The sequence below is a fragment of the Schistocerca cancellata genome, chromosome 4 (genome assembly GCF_023864275.1).
Source record: "Schistocerca cancellata isolate TAMUIC-IGC-003103 chromosome 4, iqSchCanc2.1, whole genome shotgun sequence".
Lineage (NCBI taxonomy): Eukaryota > Metazoa > Arthropoda > Insecta > Orthoptera > Acrididae > Schistocerca > Schistocerca cancellata.
Genome location: NC_064629.1, coordinates 777,034,905 through 777,050,949, shown reverse-complemented (window position 1 = coordinate 777,050,949; position 16,045 = coordinate 777,034,905). Strand labels below are relative to the sequence as shown.

At 40.0% G+C, this 16,045-nt stretch overlaps 1 protein-coding gene across 1 annotated transcript in view; it reads left to right on the top strand.

The window, feature by feature from the left end:
• The window catches only part of LOC126184605 (phosphotriesterase-related protein), a 251,206-nt gene extending 235,881 nt beyond the window's left edge, over window positions 1-15,325 (top strand). Inside the window, exon 7 of the mRNA XM_049927058.1 lies at window positions 15,035-15,325. Within this exon, the coding sequence (XP_049783015.1) occupies window positions 15,035-15,178 (144 nt within the window). The 3' untranslated portion in view covers window positions 15,179-15,325. The remainder of the gene's footprint in view (window positions 1-15,034) is intronic.
• The last annotated feature ends 720 nt before the right edge of the window (window positions 15,326-16,045 follow it).

Genomic DNA, 16,045 nt, shown 5'->3' with positions numbered 1-16,045 from the left:
CTAGTAGAGTACTTGTGGAGTGCACTTGGGGATTTTTTTAAAGCTAGGCTGTGGTTTGAGGTACTGTGACAAATGCTAACCAGTTGATACACAGATAGTGAAATCAGACCAGAGTAAGGACACTTCAGCTCTCGAAATCTTAGTAGTATATTGTCAAAGTATTCGTAACCAAGTTCCCAAATTTACTGCCTTCCAGGGAAGTTCTCGTGCTCAAATTATTCTTGGGGCTGAGAGCTGGCTGGAACCCAAAGGAGAAAGCTCTAAGATACACAGCGAGTCATGGAACATATATCAGAAAGATGGATTAGATGCCATAGGAGAGAGAGAGAGAAAAATATTCTCTCTATTGATGTTGAAATTGAGTGTGTCAGTAGAGTTATCTGGTTGAGTATAACAGGCCTAGGTGAAATAAAGTTAATTTTTGGTTGTTTTTACCAGCCACCTAATTCTGCTGTGACAGTTTTTATTTGTTTATTTATTTTTTTGATCTTTGAGCATTTTGCATACTGTTGATGGTAATAGTTTATACAACTTGAAAAGTATATAATGATACCTATAATAATAATAATAATAATAATAATAATAATAATAATAATAATAATAATAAAGAAAATAGTTTGATCATGTAGCTTTCCATACAACATAAAATGTAAAATTTGAAATTTTCCCAGCAAATCAACTGTTCAAAAAGATTTTGGGCCTGCAGCCGGTCGTCGTAAACTTCATTGCATGACATTTTGGCTGGAAAACTGCCAGCCATCTTCAGGTGAGCCGAACGAGGACTGACGAAGACTTTCCCCACTCCGTCTTATATAGGGCACTGATAGTACTGCCGTGCATGCGTTGCAGTCGCGGAGACAGAAGGGCCACACCACCCAGCGACAGTGCCCTTACTGGTGGAACTGCAATACTCAGCTGCCATTGGTATTGTTGCTGACCACAGCTATCGAAGTCTTCTGGTGTCTTCGTCTTGAGCAATGAGATGGAATTCCATGTGTTATTCAATTAGTAACCACTGTCACAGTTCATTAGATTTCCCGTAATGTATATTTCAATGGATTCTTTCAGAATGGAGTCCCAAAAAGTTGTTGCTGTGGCCAAAATCGAAGTGTTGTCGTACTCCATTGAATGTCCGTTAGAAATACAATGTTCTGCAACTGCAGACTTACTTGGTTGCAGTAGACGAGTGCAACGTTGATGTTCTGTACAATGCTCTTCCACGGTATGTGTTGTCTGTCCTATATAGGCCATACCACATTGACACGGTATTTTGTAATTTCCCACCTTCCACAGTAACAAATCATCCTTCACCAATCCCAGCGAATCCAAAATCTTAGAAGGCATACTAAAAACCACTTTCACATGAAAATTATTAAGAATCATCACTATCTTGAAGGAGATATTTCCAAAGAAGAGAATAAAAGCTAGGGACTTGGCGTGTGTGTTCTCCTCTTTATCCACTTCCTGGTTCCTGGCTCTAGTTGAGAAGGCCCTGTTAATTTGCCGCGTCGAGTATCCATTGTCTCTGAACACTGTCCTCAAATGTGCAAGTTCCATCAGCAAATTCTCTGCATCTGACACTGTATGTGCCCTGTGCACAAGGGTTTTAAGTACACTCATTGTCTTATTTGTACTTGCATTCTTCAAGTTACCATCACCCATCCCAAACCATGAAATTCACTTTTAATTCTCCCTTGTTCAGCTTCTGACCAAAATTTATTTAAAAAACTTTTTTTCAAAACCTGGATATGTCTCCCAATGACTTAAATTTAGATTTACCCATGACAGAGCTTCGCCTTCAAGACATATTTCAACAAATTTAAATTTTTGATCACCACTCATGCCCGACACAAAACTATCTCTACAGTGGCGTAGAAAATCCACTGGATGTAAATTGTCTGATGGAAAACTTTTGATTGGGATGTTGGACCATGCAATACCATCGTTTGAATGAAGATTTTTGTGAATACAATTTTCCTGAACTACTGAAATTTTCGTCTCGCACTCAGCTACAATCTACTCTCTTCTGCAAGAAGGAAGTCAGTACCAAGACTAAGTTATCTATGCACCGTTCAATCTTTTGACCAACTTTGTTGTATGGGAGCGAAAGCTGGGTGGATTCAGGCTACCTTATCAATAAGGTTGAGGTTACGGATATGAAAGTAGCTAGGATGATTGCAGGTACTAGTAGATGGGAACAATGGCAGGAGGGTGTCCACAATGAGGAAATCAAAGAAAAACTGGGAATGAACTCTATAGATGTAGCAGTCAGGGCGAACAGGCTTAGATGGTGGGGTCATTTTACACGCATGGGAGAAGCAAGGTTACCCAAGAGACTCATGTATTCAGCAGTAGAGGGTAGGAGGAGTCGGGGCAGACCGAGGAGAAGGTACCTGGATTCGGTTAAGAATGATTTTGAAGTAATAGGTTTAACATCAGAAGAGGCACCAAAGTTAGCACTGAATAGGGGATCATGGAGGAACTGTATAAGGGGGGCTATGCTCCAAACTGAACGCTGAAGGGCATAATCAGTCTTAAATGATGATGATGATGATGATGATGATGATGATGATGATGATGATGATGATTGAAATTTTTTGATCTAAAGCATTTACATTATTTAGCATACTGTTTTCAACATTTAAAATTTTTTTTGTCTAATCTACTGAAGTTCTGTTCCCTTTTTTCCTCTACTACCTTCTGTTGAACTCTGATGTCATTAACATTCTTCTCCTGTTGCAAAGATTGTGCAACTAATTCATTTTCCAAAACAATACATTTATTTTCTAATACATTGACTTTTTCATTCACACTTTGTAATCCATCTGACAACCAATTTTTCAGCTCCGAAACCTGATTGCTAAGTTGGTCTATTAGATACTGTACCCTGTCCTTTTTGTCATTGTTTTCAGTTTTCAGTTCATTTAATTGTCCTTTTAGTGATGTAAATTTTTTTGCTAACTGATCATTAACTGCACTAAACTTGCTATTGTTATCTGTTTTTATTTCTGTCAGCTGATCATTAACTGCACTAAATTTGCTATTGTTGTCCATCTTCATTTCCTCTAATTTTAATAAAATCAACTGCAAAATATCAGTTTTCACTGTTTCTTTGCTTTCTACACTTTCACTTGGTTCAAACACGTCTTGGCTGGGTCCGACAGCTTTCACATCTACAACACTACCCTTGTCTCTATTCATTTTGCTAGCAATCATATAAGTCCACCAAGAAAAATTAATTTTGCAAATGGTTTGTACTTATCTTTTCTGATGTTCTTTGTTGTAGTTGTCAAGTCCTCTTTCAATTCATCAGGTCCATCATTGTTGATACAATATGAAATTCTTGTCACTGTTGATACAATTTTTTTAGGCAGTTCTCTGGTCTTCTTTCTTAAGGTGATTGGAATTTTATAGCTATAATTGACACAGACAAAACGTCATTATCAGTCAACAAATAATGGCTGATGCAACCACTTGTAATCTTACCCCCCCCCCTCCCCCCCTCCCCCCAGTGCTCTCACCTCTCTCTCTCTCTCTCTCTCTCTCTCTCTCTCTCTCTCTCTATAAAATCAGGCAAAGGTTAGTAGAGATTCGTGCATCCATGAAAAGATCTATGCCAAAAGCATACAACAAATACCAACATCATAGTTTAGCAAACAATCTGGCTGAGAACCTGAGCAAATTCTGGTCCGTAAAACCACTAAGTGAGTCTAAGGTGTCCGTCCAGACACTCGTTGGCCAATCTGGTGTGGCAGTCAAAGATATCAAAGCAAAAACTGAAGTTTTAAATTTTGCATTTAAGAAATTGTTCATGTCAGAGAATCAGGCAAACATACCATCATTTAACCATTGTACAGTGTCTCATATGAATGACAGTAATAAGCATCCCTGGTATTCAGAAACAACTGAAAGAGTTAGAAACAAATAAGTTGGCAGGTCCAGATGGAATTCCAATTCTGTTTTACAAGTACTACTCTACATCATTCATCCCTTTCTTAGCTTGCATTTAGCATGAATCACTCACCCAATGCAAAGTACCAAGTGACTGGGTGAAAGAGCAGGTGACTGCTGTATATAAGAAGGGTAATTAAACAGACACACAAAATTACAGACCAGTAACAGACCAATATAGTTAACATTGGTTTGCTGCAGAATTCTTGAACATATTCTGAATTCAAGTATAATAAATTTCCTTGAGATCAAAAAGCTTATGTTCATGAATCAGCACTGTTTTAGAAAGCATCACTCACGCAAAAATCAGCTTGCCATTTTCTCACAAGATATACTGCAAACTATGGACGAGAGGCAACAGGCAGATTCCATATTTCTAGATTTCCCAAAAGCATTTGACACAGTACCCCAGTGCAGACTGTTAATGAAGATATGAGCATTAGGAATAGGTCCGCAGATATGTGATGGCTTGAAGACTGCTTAAGTAACAGAACTCAATATGTTGTCCCCGACAGAGAGCGTTCATCAGAGACAAGGGTATCATCAGGAGTGCCCCAGGGAAGTGTGACAGGACCACTGTGATTTTCTGTATACATAAATAATGTTTTGGAAAGGATGGGCAGCAATCTGCAGTTGTTTGTTGATGATTCTGTGGCGTGCAGAAAGATGTCAAAGTTGAGTGACTGTAGGAGGATAAAAGATGACTTAGACAAAATTTCTACTTGGTGTCATTAATGGCAGCTAGCCCTAAATGCAGAAAAGTGTAAGTTAATGTGGATGAGTAGGAAAAACAAACCCATAATGTTCTAATACAGCATTAGTAGTGTGCTGCTTGACACAGTCATTTTGTTTAAATATCTAGTTTTAACATTGCAAAGCAATATGAAACGGAATGCGGATGTGAAGATTACGGTAGGGAAGGCAAATAGTTGACTTTAATTTATTGGGAGAAATATGGGAAAGTGTGTTTTATCTGTAGACCACATATAGGATGTTAGCATAAAGTGTTCCTGAGTACTGTTTGAGTGTTTGGGGTCCAAATCAGGTCACATTAAAGAAAGATGCTGAAGCAATTCAGAGATGGGCTCCTAGATTTGTTACTCGTAGGTTTGAACAACACACAAATATTATGGAGATGCTTCAGGAACTCAAATGGGAATCCCCGTAGGGAAGGTGGCATTGTTTTTGAGAACATATGTTGAGAAAATTTAGAGAACTGGCATTTTAAGCTGACTACAGAACAATTCCACTGCCACAACGTACATTTTGCCCAAGCACCAAAAAGATAAATATGAGACAGTTAGAACACAGATGGAAGCATATAGGGAGCCATTTTTTCCTTCACTCTATTTGCAAGAGGAAGAGGAAAGGGAATGTTAGTAGTGATGTAGGGCACCCTCTGCCAAGCACCATACAGTGGCTTGTGGAGTACATATGTAGATGTAGATGTACATGCAGATATGTTACACCCAGGTATTTGTATGAGTCTACTGATCCCAATTGTGACTCGCTGATTCTGTAATCCTAGTAAACTATGTTATTCTTTTTAAAGTGCACAATGGTACATTTCTGGATATTTAAATCTAGTTGCTAGCCTTTGGACCATTTTGAAATATTTTCAAGATCTAAATGAATATTTGTGCAGCTTTTTTCATACAGTACTTCATGATACATGACTGTATCAACTGCAAAAAGTGTGAATTAGCTGTTAATATCATCTTCAAAGATATTAATATAAAACATGAACAGCAAAGGAACCAACAGACTTTCCTGGGGCCACACGTGAAGCTACTGCTACATCTGTCAATTACAATCTGTCCAAGATAACGCACTGTGTTCTCCCTACCAAGCAATCCTCAATGCAGTCACAAATTTGGCTTGGTACCCCATATGATAATAGTTTCAATAATAAGTGTAGTTGTGGTACAGACTCAAATCCTTTTTGGAAATTGAGAAATATTGCATCTACCTGTCTGCCTTGATCCATGGCTTTCAGAATATCATTTGAGGAAAGTGAGAGTTATGTTCCACATGATCAATATTTTCAGAATATATGCTGATTGGCATGGAGGAGGTCATTCTGTCCAAGATTTCTATTTATGTTTGAGCTCAGAATATGATCTAACATTCTACAACAAATGGATGTCAAGGATACTGGATGGTGGTTTTATGAATCACTTCTGCTGCCCTTCTAGTAGACAGCTGTGACCTGTGCTTTCTTCCAACTATTGGGCACAGTTTTTTGTTCAAGGGATCTATGGTAGATTATGGGACCAGCCAGAAATGTACTATAGAATAAGAAGGGATTCCAACAGCTCTGTTCAGTTATAGTGGTTTCAGCTGTTTCTCAACTCCACTGGCACTAAGATCCCATTTTGTGAAATACATTGGCTTAAAAAAAAAAAAAAAGCACCCAGAAGACATGGCCTCTGTCAGTGTTACTTCATACACATACACAGCATTGGTGGGTATATATGAGATTAGTGTTGCAATTCTCTGTGTCAAATAGAACACCCATGAGAATCCATTTGTGTTATTAATGTTTAGTGTTATTACCGGGCCCGGCAGGGTATATAAGGGGTGTGAACAGTTTCAGATGGCAAGTGATCACTGTGAAGGACATACTCATGTGAGATAGCATTATCAGCATCTGACAGTGTTTGTATGAGGCCTCATTGTGGGTCTCCAGTTCACTGGCTCGTCGAATCGTTCAGTATCCAGATTTTGGGAGCATTTGCACTGTGACATACTTGTTGTCAAGGTTCCAATTGAGCACATCTGTCACGCACAAGGGAGGACTGCCACATTGTGCACCAAGCACACCATAACACCTCACATTTGCACCTGCAATCTGAGTACAAGAAGTGGTGTCCATGAAACATTCTTTATTATCCTGCGCCATGGGTGAGAGGTTAGTAGCAGCTGGAATAGGGACTTTCGGTACCATATATAAGCTGCTGTTAACACCACAACATAAGTGACTGCATTTGGAGTGGTGGCATTACCAATAAGTAAGGACTGCTGATGAATGGCATTGCATTGTGTTCAGCAATGAATTGTGGTTCTGCTCTACCTCACATGACCATCATTGGTGAGTATGACAGCAACCTAGGGAGAGGTTTCATTCTTCCAATGTTTTTGAGAGGCACAGAATTGTTGCTCCAGGTGTCACAGTGTGGGGAGCCATTGATTATGACATCAGGTCATGGCTGGTAGTGATGGAGGGAATTCTGAGAGCACAGATGTATGTCCTGCATCTTGATGTGCTACCTCTCTTTCAACAATATTGTGGTCTCACTTTTCAACAGGACATGCTTCCACTCATGGCATGTGTTTCTATGAACTGTCTGCATGATGTTAAGGTACTCTTATGGCCAGTAAGATCACCAGATGTGCCCCCAATAGAACATGTGTGGGACCATCTTTGATGTCAATTCCATCCCAGTATATTAAGATGAGTTACAATAGTTATGGGTCAGCTTGCTTCAGGGGAAGATATGATGACTCTATGACACCCTTCCCAACAGAATTCGTACACGTGTCCAGGCCAGGGATGATGTGATGATGATTATGATGATGATGATGATGATGATGATTTTGTGGGTGAGTCTGCTAAACAGTGAGGTCACCAGTGCCCTTCCATGAATGATATAGTGACAAGCAAGGTGAAAATCTATTAAAAAATAACAATAAATCAGAAAATCAGGTTGAATTCACACAGAAGAATTTAAAAGACAACCCTGATGAGATGAGCATCAGAAACGCCCTCAATGAAAGTCAGATAAAACACAATAGAATAAAATCAAGTATAAAATAACCAGTACAGACTTGTTTCGGAAGGGGACAGGTGACTTTGGCTGAATGACTACTTTAAAATAATGGGTGACTGAGTCACTCTATGACACATTAAAATCTCACACCCAATGTTTTTGGAAGAGTTCCGGACATCACATAAAATCTTAAAACAAGAACCAACTTGCCTCACTATCAGTTAAAATGGAGGGCAAGTGGGAGATCCAGACAAACCATCAAGTTGTCATATAAGACACAATAAATTAAAATATGTCACATTCACACATGTGTACCACATCTGTGACACATTGGTGGCTCCTCATGACATAAGAGAAAGCCATGCATCAGTGGTCAATGTCTCACTCTAAATTGTGTATGGGCTACTTCTTCAGCTTGGCATCGTTGGAAAGAGGGAAGCTACAACCCCACTGAAGGTTTTATGGAATGTAGCTTATTATTCCTCACTTCCAACCACTGGGCCCCCACCATCATATGGTCTTCTTGGGCACAAATGTGATAATAGCCTGCAGGGGACTGAACAGCAAGCAGAAGGTGGAAAGGAGGAAGCCTCCTTGGCAGCTGCATCAGTGAGTTTGTTTCCCAAGAGCATCCTGCATGTCTTGTACCATGTGAGCTGCTGGATACAACTGGCCAATAGCGAGAAGGGCACTTAGAGAATCTGAGGAGATGAGGAATTTCTCGCCATGAACCATCTAATCTGCTCTAGTGCTCTCAGGAGAGCAAATAATTGAGAGTAATAAATTGAAAACTGCTCTGGGAGCTCTATGCTGAGGACAATAATGAACCTGTCCATGTAAACAATAATAAAATTCAGATGGTAATGTAAACTCTCATTAAATTTAATTTTAAAAGTGTTGTCTGGGGTACTATTCTTCCTGTAAGCTGTCAATCTGAAAAGTGATCTGGGACTCTGTAGTAGCCAGGAGGATCCCTTACTCCAACCATGGCATGTGACACTCACCTTCAGTAATGCAAGGCTCTCCTCAGAAAGAATCCTAAACTGCCTTCTTGCCCATGGACAGTGACAAAACAGCCATTTCAGTGGCAGCTGTACAAGAGAGATGGATGCTAGGGATGCTAGCAATTTTGGAATGGATAAAGACCTGTATGCGTGGCCTACCATGAGGAGAAGACATCAAATAGCCAGCAGAGGCTCACCAGCACATGCACATAGGCTAGGAGCTGGATTTGTGTGACAAGCCCCTCTTGTGGCCTAATACCCTCACAGTGAGCCACATCCAGCATTTTGGGGTATGAAGCCTTGCTGATCTATAAACCTGGCATCCATATCCAAATCAGGGTCACACAAGAGCCTTATAAAATTGGAGCAGACATGTGCCCCCCCCCCCCCCCCCCCCTCTCAAAACCTATGACTGACGCATTTAAGGATGTTTAAAGCATTGAGAGGTCTCTGTTTCAGTTTTTTAAGGTGTGGCAGCCACATTAGCTTCTCATCAAAAGTGAGGCCCAGATATTTCACCTTTTCCTTGAAAGTGAGAACAGTGCCCCCATTTTTCAACCAGGTAAATGAAAAATTGAGCAAGAGTGATTAAAATCAATAGAAACTGTTTTCTCCCAAACAAATTAAAAACCTGTGGCATTAGACCATTCCTCCAATTGCCTGATTATCAAATGCCATTGGTGAGCATCCGTTGCAACATGGAGGATACCTACAAGATAGAGATGATGTCCACAAACAAGGGACACAGTATGGGAAGCCTTATTGAGGATGCAATACTGTCAGTCACAATGGCAAATACCATGACACTTAGAACACTCCCTTGATCAATACCATTATGCTGCTTAAAACGATTAGACAGTACAGTCCCATAATTGTATCTAAAATACCTGTCTGAGAGGAAAGACTATACGAAAGTGGGCAGACATCCACAGAACCCCCACTGATAAAGATGCAACAAAATATCATGTCTCCAGGCAGTATTGTTGGTCCTTTCCAAATTAAAGAAGACACCAATAAGGTTTTGCTTATGGTGGAAAGTTTGTTTTCTTACTGCTTCAAGTGAGGTGAGGTTATCGAGTGTGGAGCAATATCTCCTGAAGCTGCACTGGGAGCGACTTAGTAGGGACATGGCTTTGAAAGCCCACACTAGGTGTTGGTTGACCATACACTCCAGCATTTTTCCTACACAGCATGTCAGACTAATGCTACAATAACTATCACAGTTAGTCCAATCCTTCCCTAGTTTTAAAATGGGGATTAAAACAGATTCTTTGCACAAATTGGAAAAGTCTACTGTCATCCAAATTTCATTAAAGAGCTGAAGGAGGACCTCCTTTGATTGTGGATCAAACTTTTCAACATGCTGTGTGTTATCAGGTTGTGACTGGGCAAAGTATCACAACCTACTGACAATGCAGAATCCAACTCCCCTAGAGAGAAAGCCTGGTTGCATTCCTCAGTGTTGTTGGAATGGAAATCAAAACCAACCTTCTCCTGTGTCTCATGATAATGACGGAAAGTTGGAGCCTGGCTAAAATTGGTCGTGATGGTCTTTTGTAATTGAGCCATTGTCTGAGCAATGTCTGTTGGTGATGTTAGGAGACAGCCCTGCCATTGTCTGAGCAATTTCTCTCAGCAATGTTAAGAGACAATCCTCATCCTGCACAGCTGCTGTTGGTGGTCTTGAGTTCTGCCTTGAGATCCTTGTGATGGCTACCCATACTTTACTAGCAGATGTGAACCTGTTGATGGAGTTCAGGATCTCTTGTCAAGACCTCTGCTTACTCTCCTAAATTATTCTCCTTGCCTAAGCCCAAGCCATTCAAAAGTTTGCAAGATCTGCATCTGTAGAGCACTGACTGAATCTGTGCACAGCTGCCCTCCTGTCCCTGGTTACAGAGTGACACTCATCATTCCACCAAGGGATAGACTGCCTCCTAGGCATTTCCATTGACTTTGGGTGCGACACATCAGCAGTGTGATGGATCACAACTGTAATGCAATTCACCCAGTTCTGGATGCCAGACCACAGTTCAAAAACGGCTAACAGCCATCTTGGCTGTTCCTTTTGGAATCTATTCCATCATGCAGGTGGATCCGGATAGGTTATAGGTTGCTGCCATGAAAGTCATCATCCACTCCCCACTGAGCAGTGTCTACAAGATTAGGCTAGCAGAAGGAGTGGCCTATGGCCAGAGACAAACCCATAGTGCTGCTAAAATACATAGCTTGACCCACATGCATCAATATGGTGTCTATTGTTTGTGTAAGATCTTCAAGTATCCGACCAATGGGGCAAGTGGTGTTAGAACCCCATAGTGCACTGTGTGCACTAAAGACCCCTAAAAGGAGGAAGGGGCAGGGTAATTCATCTACATCTACATCGATACTCTGCAGGCCACCATACAGCACATGGTGGAGGGTACCCTGTATTACTACTAGTCATTTCCTTTCCTGTTCCACTCGCAAATAGTGAGACAGAAAAATGACTGTCTATATACCTCTGTACGAGCCCTAATTTCTCATATTTCATCTTCATGGTCCTTATGCACAGTGTATATTGGCAGAAGCAGTATCATTTGGCAGTCAGCTTCAAATGCTGGTCCTCTAAATTTGCTCAGTAGTGTTCTTTGAAAAGTACATAGCCTTCCCTCCAGGTATTCCCATTTGAGTTCCTGATGATCTCCATAACCCTTTTGTGTTTTCAAACTTACTGGTAACAAATCTAGCAGCCTGTCTCTGAATTGCTTTGATGTACTCTTTCAATTTGACCTGTTACTGATCCCAAACACTCATGCAGTATTGAAGAATAGATTGCACTAGTGTCCTATGTGTTGTCTCCTTCACAGATGAACTACAGTTTCCTAAAGTTCTTCCAATAAACCAAAGTCAACCATTTGCCTTCCGTACCACAGTCCTCACGTGCTCATTCCATTTCATATCATTTTGCAATGCTACACCCAGATATTTAAACAAAATGACTGTGTCAAGCAGGACACTGCTAATGGTGTATCCAAACATTATAGGTTTGCTTTTCCTACTCATCCATATTTACTTACATTTTTCCACATTTAGAGCTAGCTGCCATTCATCACACCAACTAGAAATTTTTTCTAAGTCAACTTGTATCCTCCTACAGTCACTCAAGTTTGACACCTTGCCATACACTGCAGGATCATCAGCAAGCAATAACAGATTGCTGTCCACCCTGTCTGCCAAATCATTAATGTATATAAAGAACAACATTGGTCCTATCACACTTCCCTGTGACACTCCTAATGATACCCTTGTCTCTGATGAACACTCACCACCAAGGACAATATATTTGTTTCTTTTACTTAACAAGTTTTCGAGCCATTCACATATCTGTGAAATTATTCCATATGCTTGTACCTTCGTTAATAGTCTGCATCAGGAAGATGTGTGAGGACCTCACTGTCAGTGGGCTCATGGAGCAGTAGGTAAACAGAGCACACCGTGGCAGCAATATGAGCCACTATCCAAACAGCAACCAATAGTAGCATTGGGGTTAAGGGCACAGGTGAGGAGTGAAATGTGTCCTTGTCAAACAGTGCTCATGGGAATGAGATGGAACCCTCAAACTCAAACTTATCAACTTCCAGCATGCCTTGTCACCAGTAAAGTCATCTTTCCTGTAGAGGTGGTAGCCTACAAGTACAGGTGCATCAATCCATTTGAAATGAGTCTCTCAGAGATAGAGGCAAAAACGTCTCTCCTCTATGAGGAGTCTCAGTTTGTCCAGATTAATCCTGTATCCATTATCCATCCATATTCCACTGGAGTGTGGGAGCCATTTCAATGGTGTTGTTTTGATTTACCCTTTACCCCTATCTTTGCACCAGGCTAGTGAGGCACTTGTAGAGCAAGGGGAACTGGAGGGACTGCGTGGGTCCAGTAATGAGGCATCAAAATCCATGATGTCATCCTTATCAGTACGACATGCCAGAATTTCTCTGATGGTGCCCGCGACAACTTTTTACCTGAAGGTTGTGACCCTTTCCTGTTCCCTCTCTCTTCAAGAATGATGGGTAAAGGAGGCATTGAGAGGCACTCTGCTTTTGGGGTACCTTCTTGGTGTTCACTGCCTGGATCACTATGTCTTTACTCGATTTGCTTTGGCATGTACAGGTACAAGTACAGTTGTTGCTGGTGGATAATGGTATATTGGATGTTGTTTATGTCAAGTTTCTGTGCCAAGGCGGCATAGAATGTGGCAAAGACAGTGAGTTTCATAACCTTATATTCTGTTTTGCCTTCTGCGTAGTCACTTCTGCTTGATCACTTTTATTTCCTGAATTTTGCATTCCTCAGCAAAAACCAGGCAGTACTGCCTCTAGACTGAGTGGCTTCCAGAGCAGTTGATGCAGATTGCTGGAGATGGGTAGTCATTCCCACAGGTCACTTCACCTCTGCAACTCAGCAACAGCCAAAAGGCTGGCATTCATAACACTGCATACGAAACATAAGGCCTAACCCTAAGTCAGAGGAACTCTGCCACAATATGGTCAGGCAGCACTGGAGAATTGAAAGTCACAATAAATGTGGCAGGCTTCTTAATTTCTCTATTATTCCTTCACATACTTTGCCCTGATCCACCATCCCCTGCAATGCCCATTGTTGTTTAAGTTCTGCAATGTCAGATTTTTGTGACTTCCTAAGAAGTTCCACCCACTTTGCCCTGTTAGTCTCAATGAATAAGGAACTGATAAAAATGATATAATAGTTTAATAACACGATATGTATTATGAACTGCCTAATTTGTAGCTCATTACACAGCAAATTAAATATTTTTCTTTCAGATGGGACTAATTCTCTAGCTATACAGTTTTATTAATCCATCTTTGTTGTCACAAATACTGTCTGCCATGCAGTGTTTTATATGACAGTGAAAACTGCAAAACAACAGAAGTTTTTCTCTGAAAAGTATTAAATACCACAAAAGGAAATCAGTGGGGGATGAAAACAGTGAAGATGTAATGACATGAAATTGTGTCAGTGTAAACCACAAACTATTAAGCACACTCAGGACAATGCCCACACAAACTGTTTGATGGCTATACTAGTCTGGACTGACTACTCATAAATATTTTTTGGCCAATGGCTGGATCAGAATATGCTAGGAGAATAGCCATTAAAATGTTTGTGAGCATTGACTGATATACACATTATAGTAAAAGAGATGTGCTCGCTGATGCTTTCTGCCAATAATATGGCAAATATGAGTCAATTCAAACTGTTCAGATATACTGAAACTGCCATGTAATGAACTTATAGTGATGAGTGAAAATCAATGCTAGACTGAGACATTTCTCCAGTGGTGCTATTTCCATATACTCCGTGGGAGAATTTCTGGTAGTAGTGTTCTGAAAAAATAATTGGATATGTCAATGACAGTGAAGGCCAGGAGGCATGCTCCGAGAGCTTAATGATTAAGACAACTGTTCTTGATAAGCAGGAAGTTCAGGTTCTAGTCCCCATTTGTCATGGATTTTCTGTTCTAATTAGACTTTCATGCTATTGCAGGTTCAGCAAATCTGAGTGATTTTCACAGGTATTATTGCATGTTCGCTGATTTTGTTCCCATCAATCTGCTCATTTGTGTTTGGTACATTTAGTTCTTCTCAAACATACCCCTTTTGGCACACTAAGCCATTGTCGTCTGCTGACATTTTAAACTAGTGATGCTATTCCCACTTCCTCTGTTCAAAAATCATTGATGGAAATAGTGAAAATGAAAGTTTGAGTCAGCCTGCGGGTGTGCTCAGATATCTTGATGGTTAAGATGGCTGGCCATAATAAGTGGGAAATCTAGATCTGAATCCTGGTCTGGCTTGGATTTTCATTTGTTACTACAGTTTCAACAACAGGCCTCTCATGAATGCTGACATTCATCATATATACCATTGATGAAAAGCTTTTGGGTTTCCAGCCATAGTATTTTAACATGACCGCCCAGCTGGAAACCCAAGAGCTTCTCATCAACAGCAGCCTTACAGACATACAGCTCACACACTTGCTAAATGCTGCTGTTTATTTTCTCACTTTTGTATTGTGTTCAACATTGTTTACCAGTTATTTACTGAATACATAAATGTCAGCTACAAGTAAAGTGTCACATAAGGCAAATATTGTGTAAATAACTGTAGAAATTGGTGACAAGTTCCCATTTAGCTACTTTACACTAAAGAGTTTTGGAGAAAGAGCAACAAATAATTGTTTAAAGCCAATAACAGCTTTTAGATTTGAAAAATTAAATTGGATAGCACTGTTAATTATTTTATGTTTCAGGTTAAATTTGGAGGTCATGGATTTTCACACATCATAAATAATGTTATACCCAAGATGGAAATAAAAGGCATTGAAAGAGAAAAAATAAATCAGATACTTATGAAAAACCCCCAGACATGGCTGTCATCAAAAGTGATAAGCTAAAGAATAACAGTTTGAAAGTTGGTGCCATATTTCTGGATATATAATGCAATTGTTATGAATATAAAATGTAGTATATTGTGAAACTGTGTATTCATGTGCACACAAAATAATTCAGCTTCAAATAAATGGATGCCATTTTTTATGTCATATCTCTTGCAACATATCAAAAACATGTGCAGACACATACACATGCACCCAGTGGTTGAGAAACCCTTAACTGAGTTTTGTATATTACAGTAGAATCCAAAATTTGGTTAATTGGGAAAAGAAGAAATGGAACTGAGATATGTTCGACAATAACTCAAGGCTTCCTCAGACATCAGAATTGTGCTACCTATATAAGAAAGGAGTACACCCTATTAACAATAAGAATATGATTTAAACATCTTTAAATTATTCTGCACTATGTCCTTAAGGTATTTGCACATTTGTTATGGGCAAATGATAGTCTTTTAGTGAAGGTAACAATTTAATGTCACAAAGATGCCATTTGAACTCTGATTTTCAGTGTAATATTCTGGTCTCAACACCCTATCTGGGAAGTTTGCTCTCACTTGATAGCTGTACTCTACTTTTATGCACTCGTGCAGCATAGTACCTGTGTGAACAGTAAATACCATGAAGTTAAATCATTTATCATGGAAAGTTTTGATAAAAAAGGGAAGGAAGATTAGGGTTTAATGTTCCATCAACAACAAGGCCATTCGAGACACAGCACGTGCTTCGATTGTTCTGTTACGGATGGGTGATGAAACTGACCATGTCCTTTCACAGTAACCATCATGGCATTTTCCTTGAGCAATTAAAGAAATTATGGAAAACCTAAATCAAGATGCCTGGACACAGATTTGAACAACCACCGTTCAG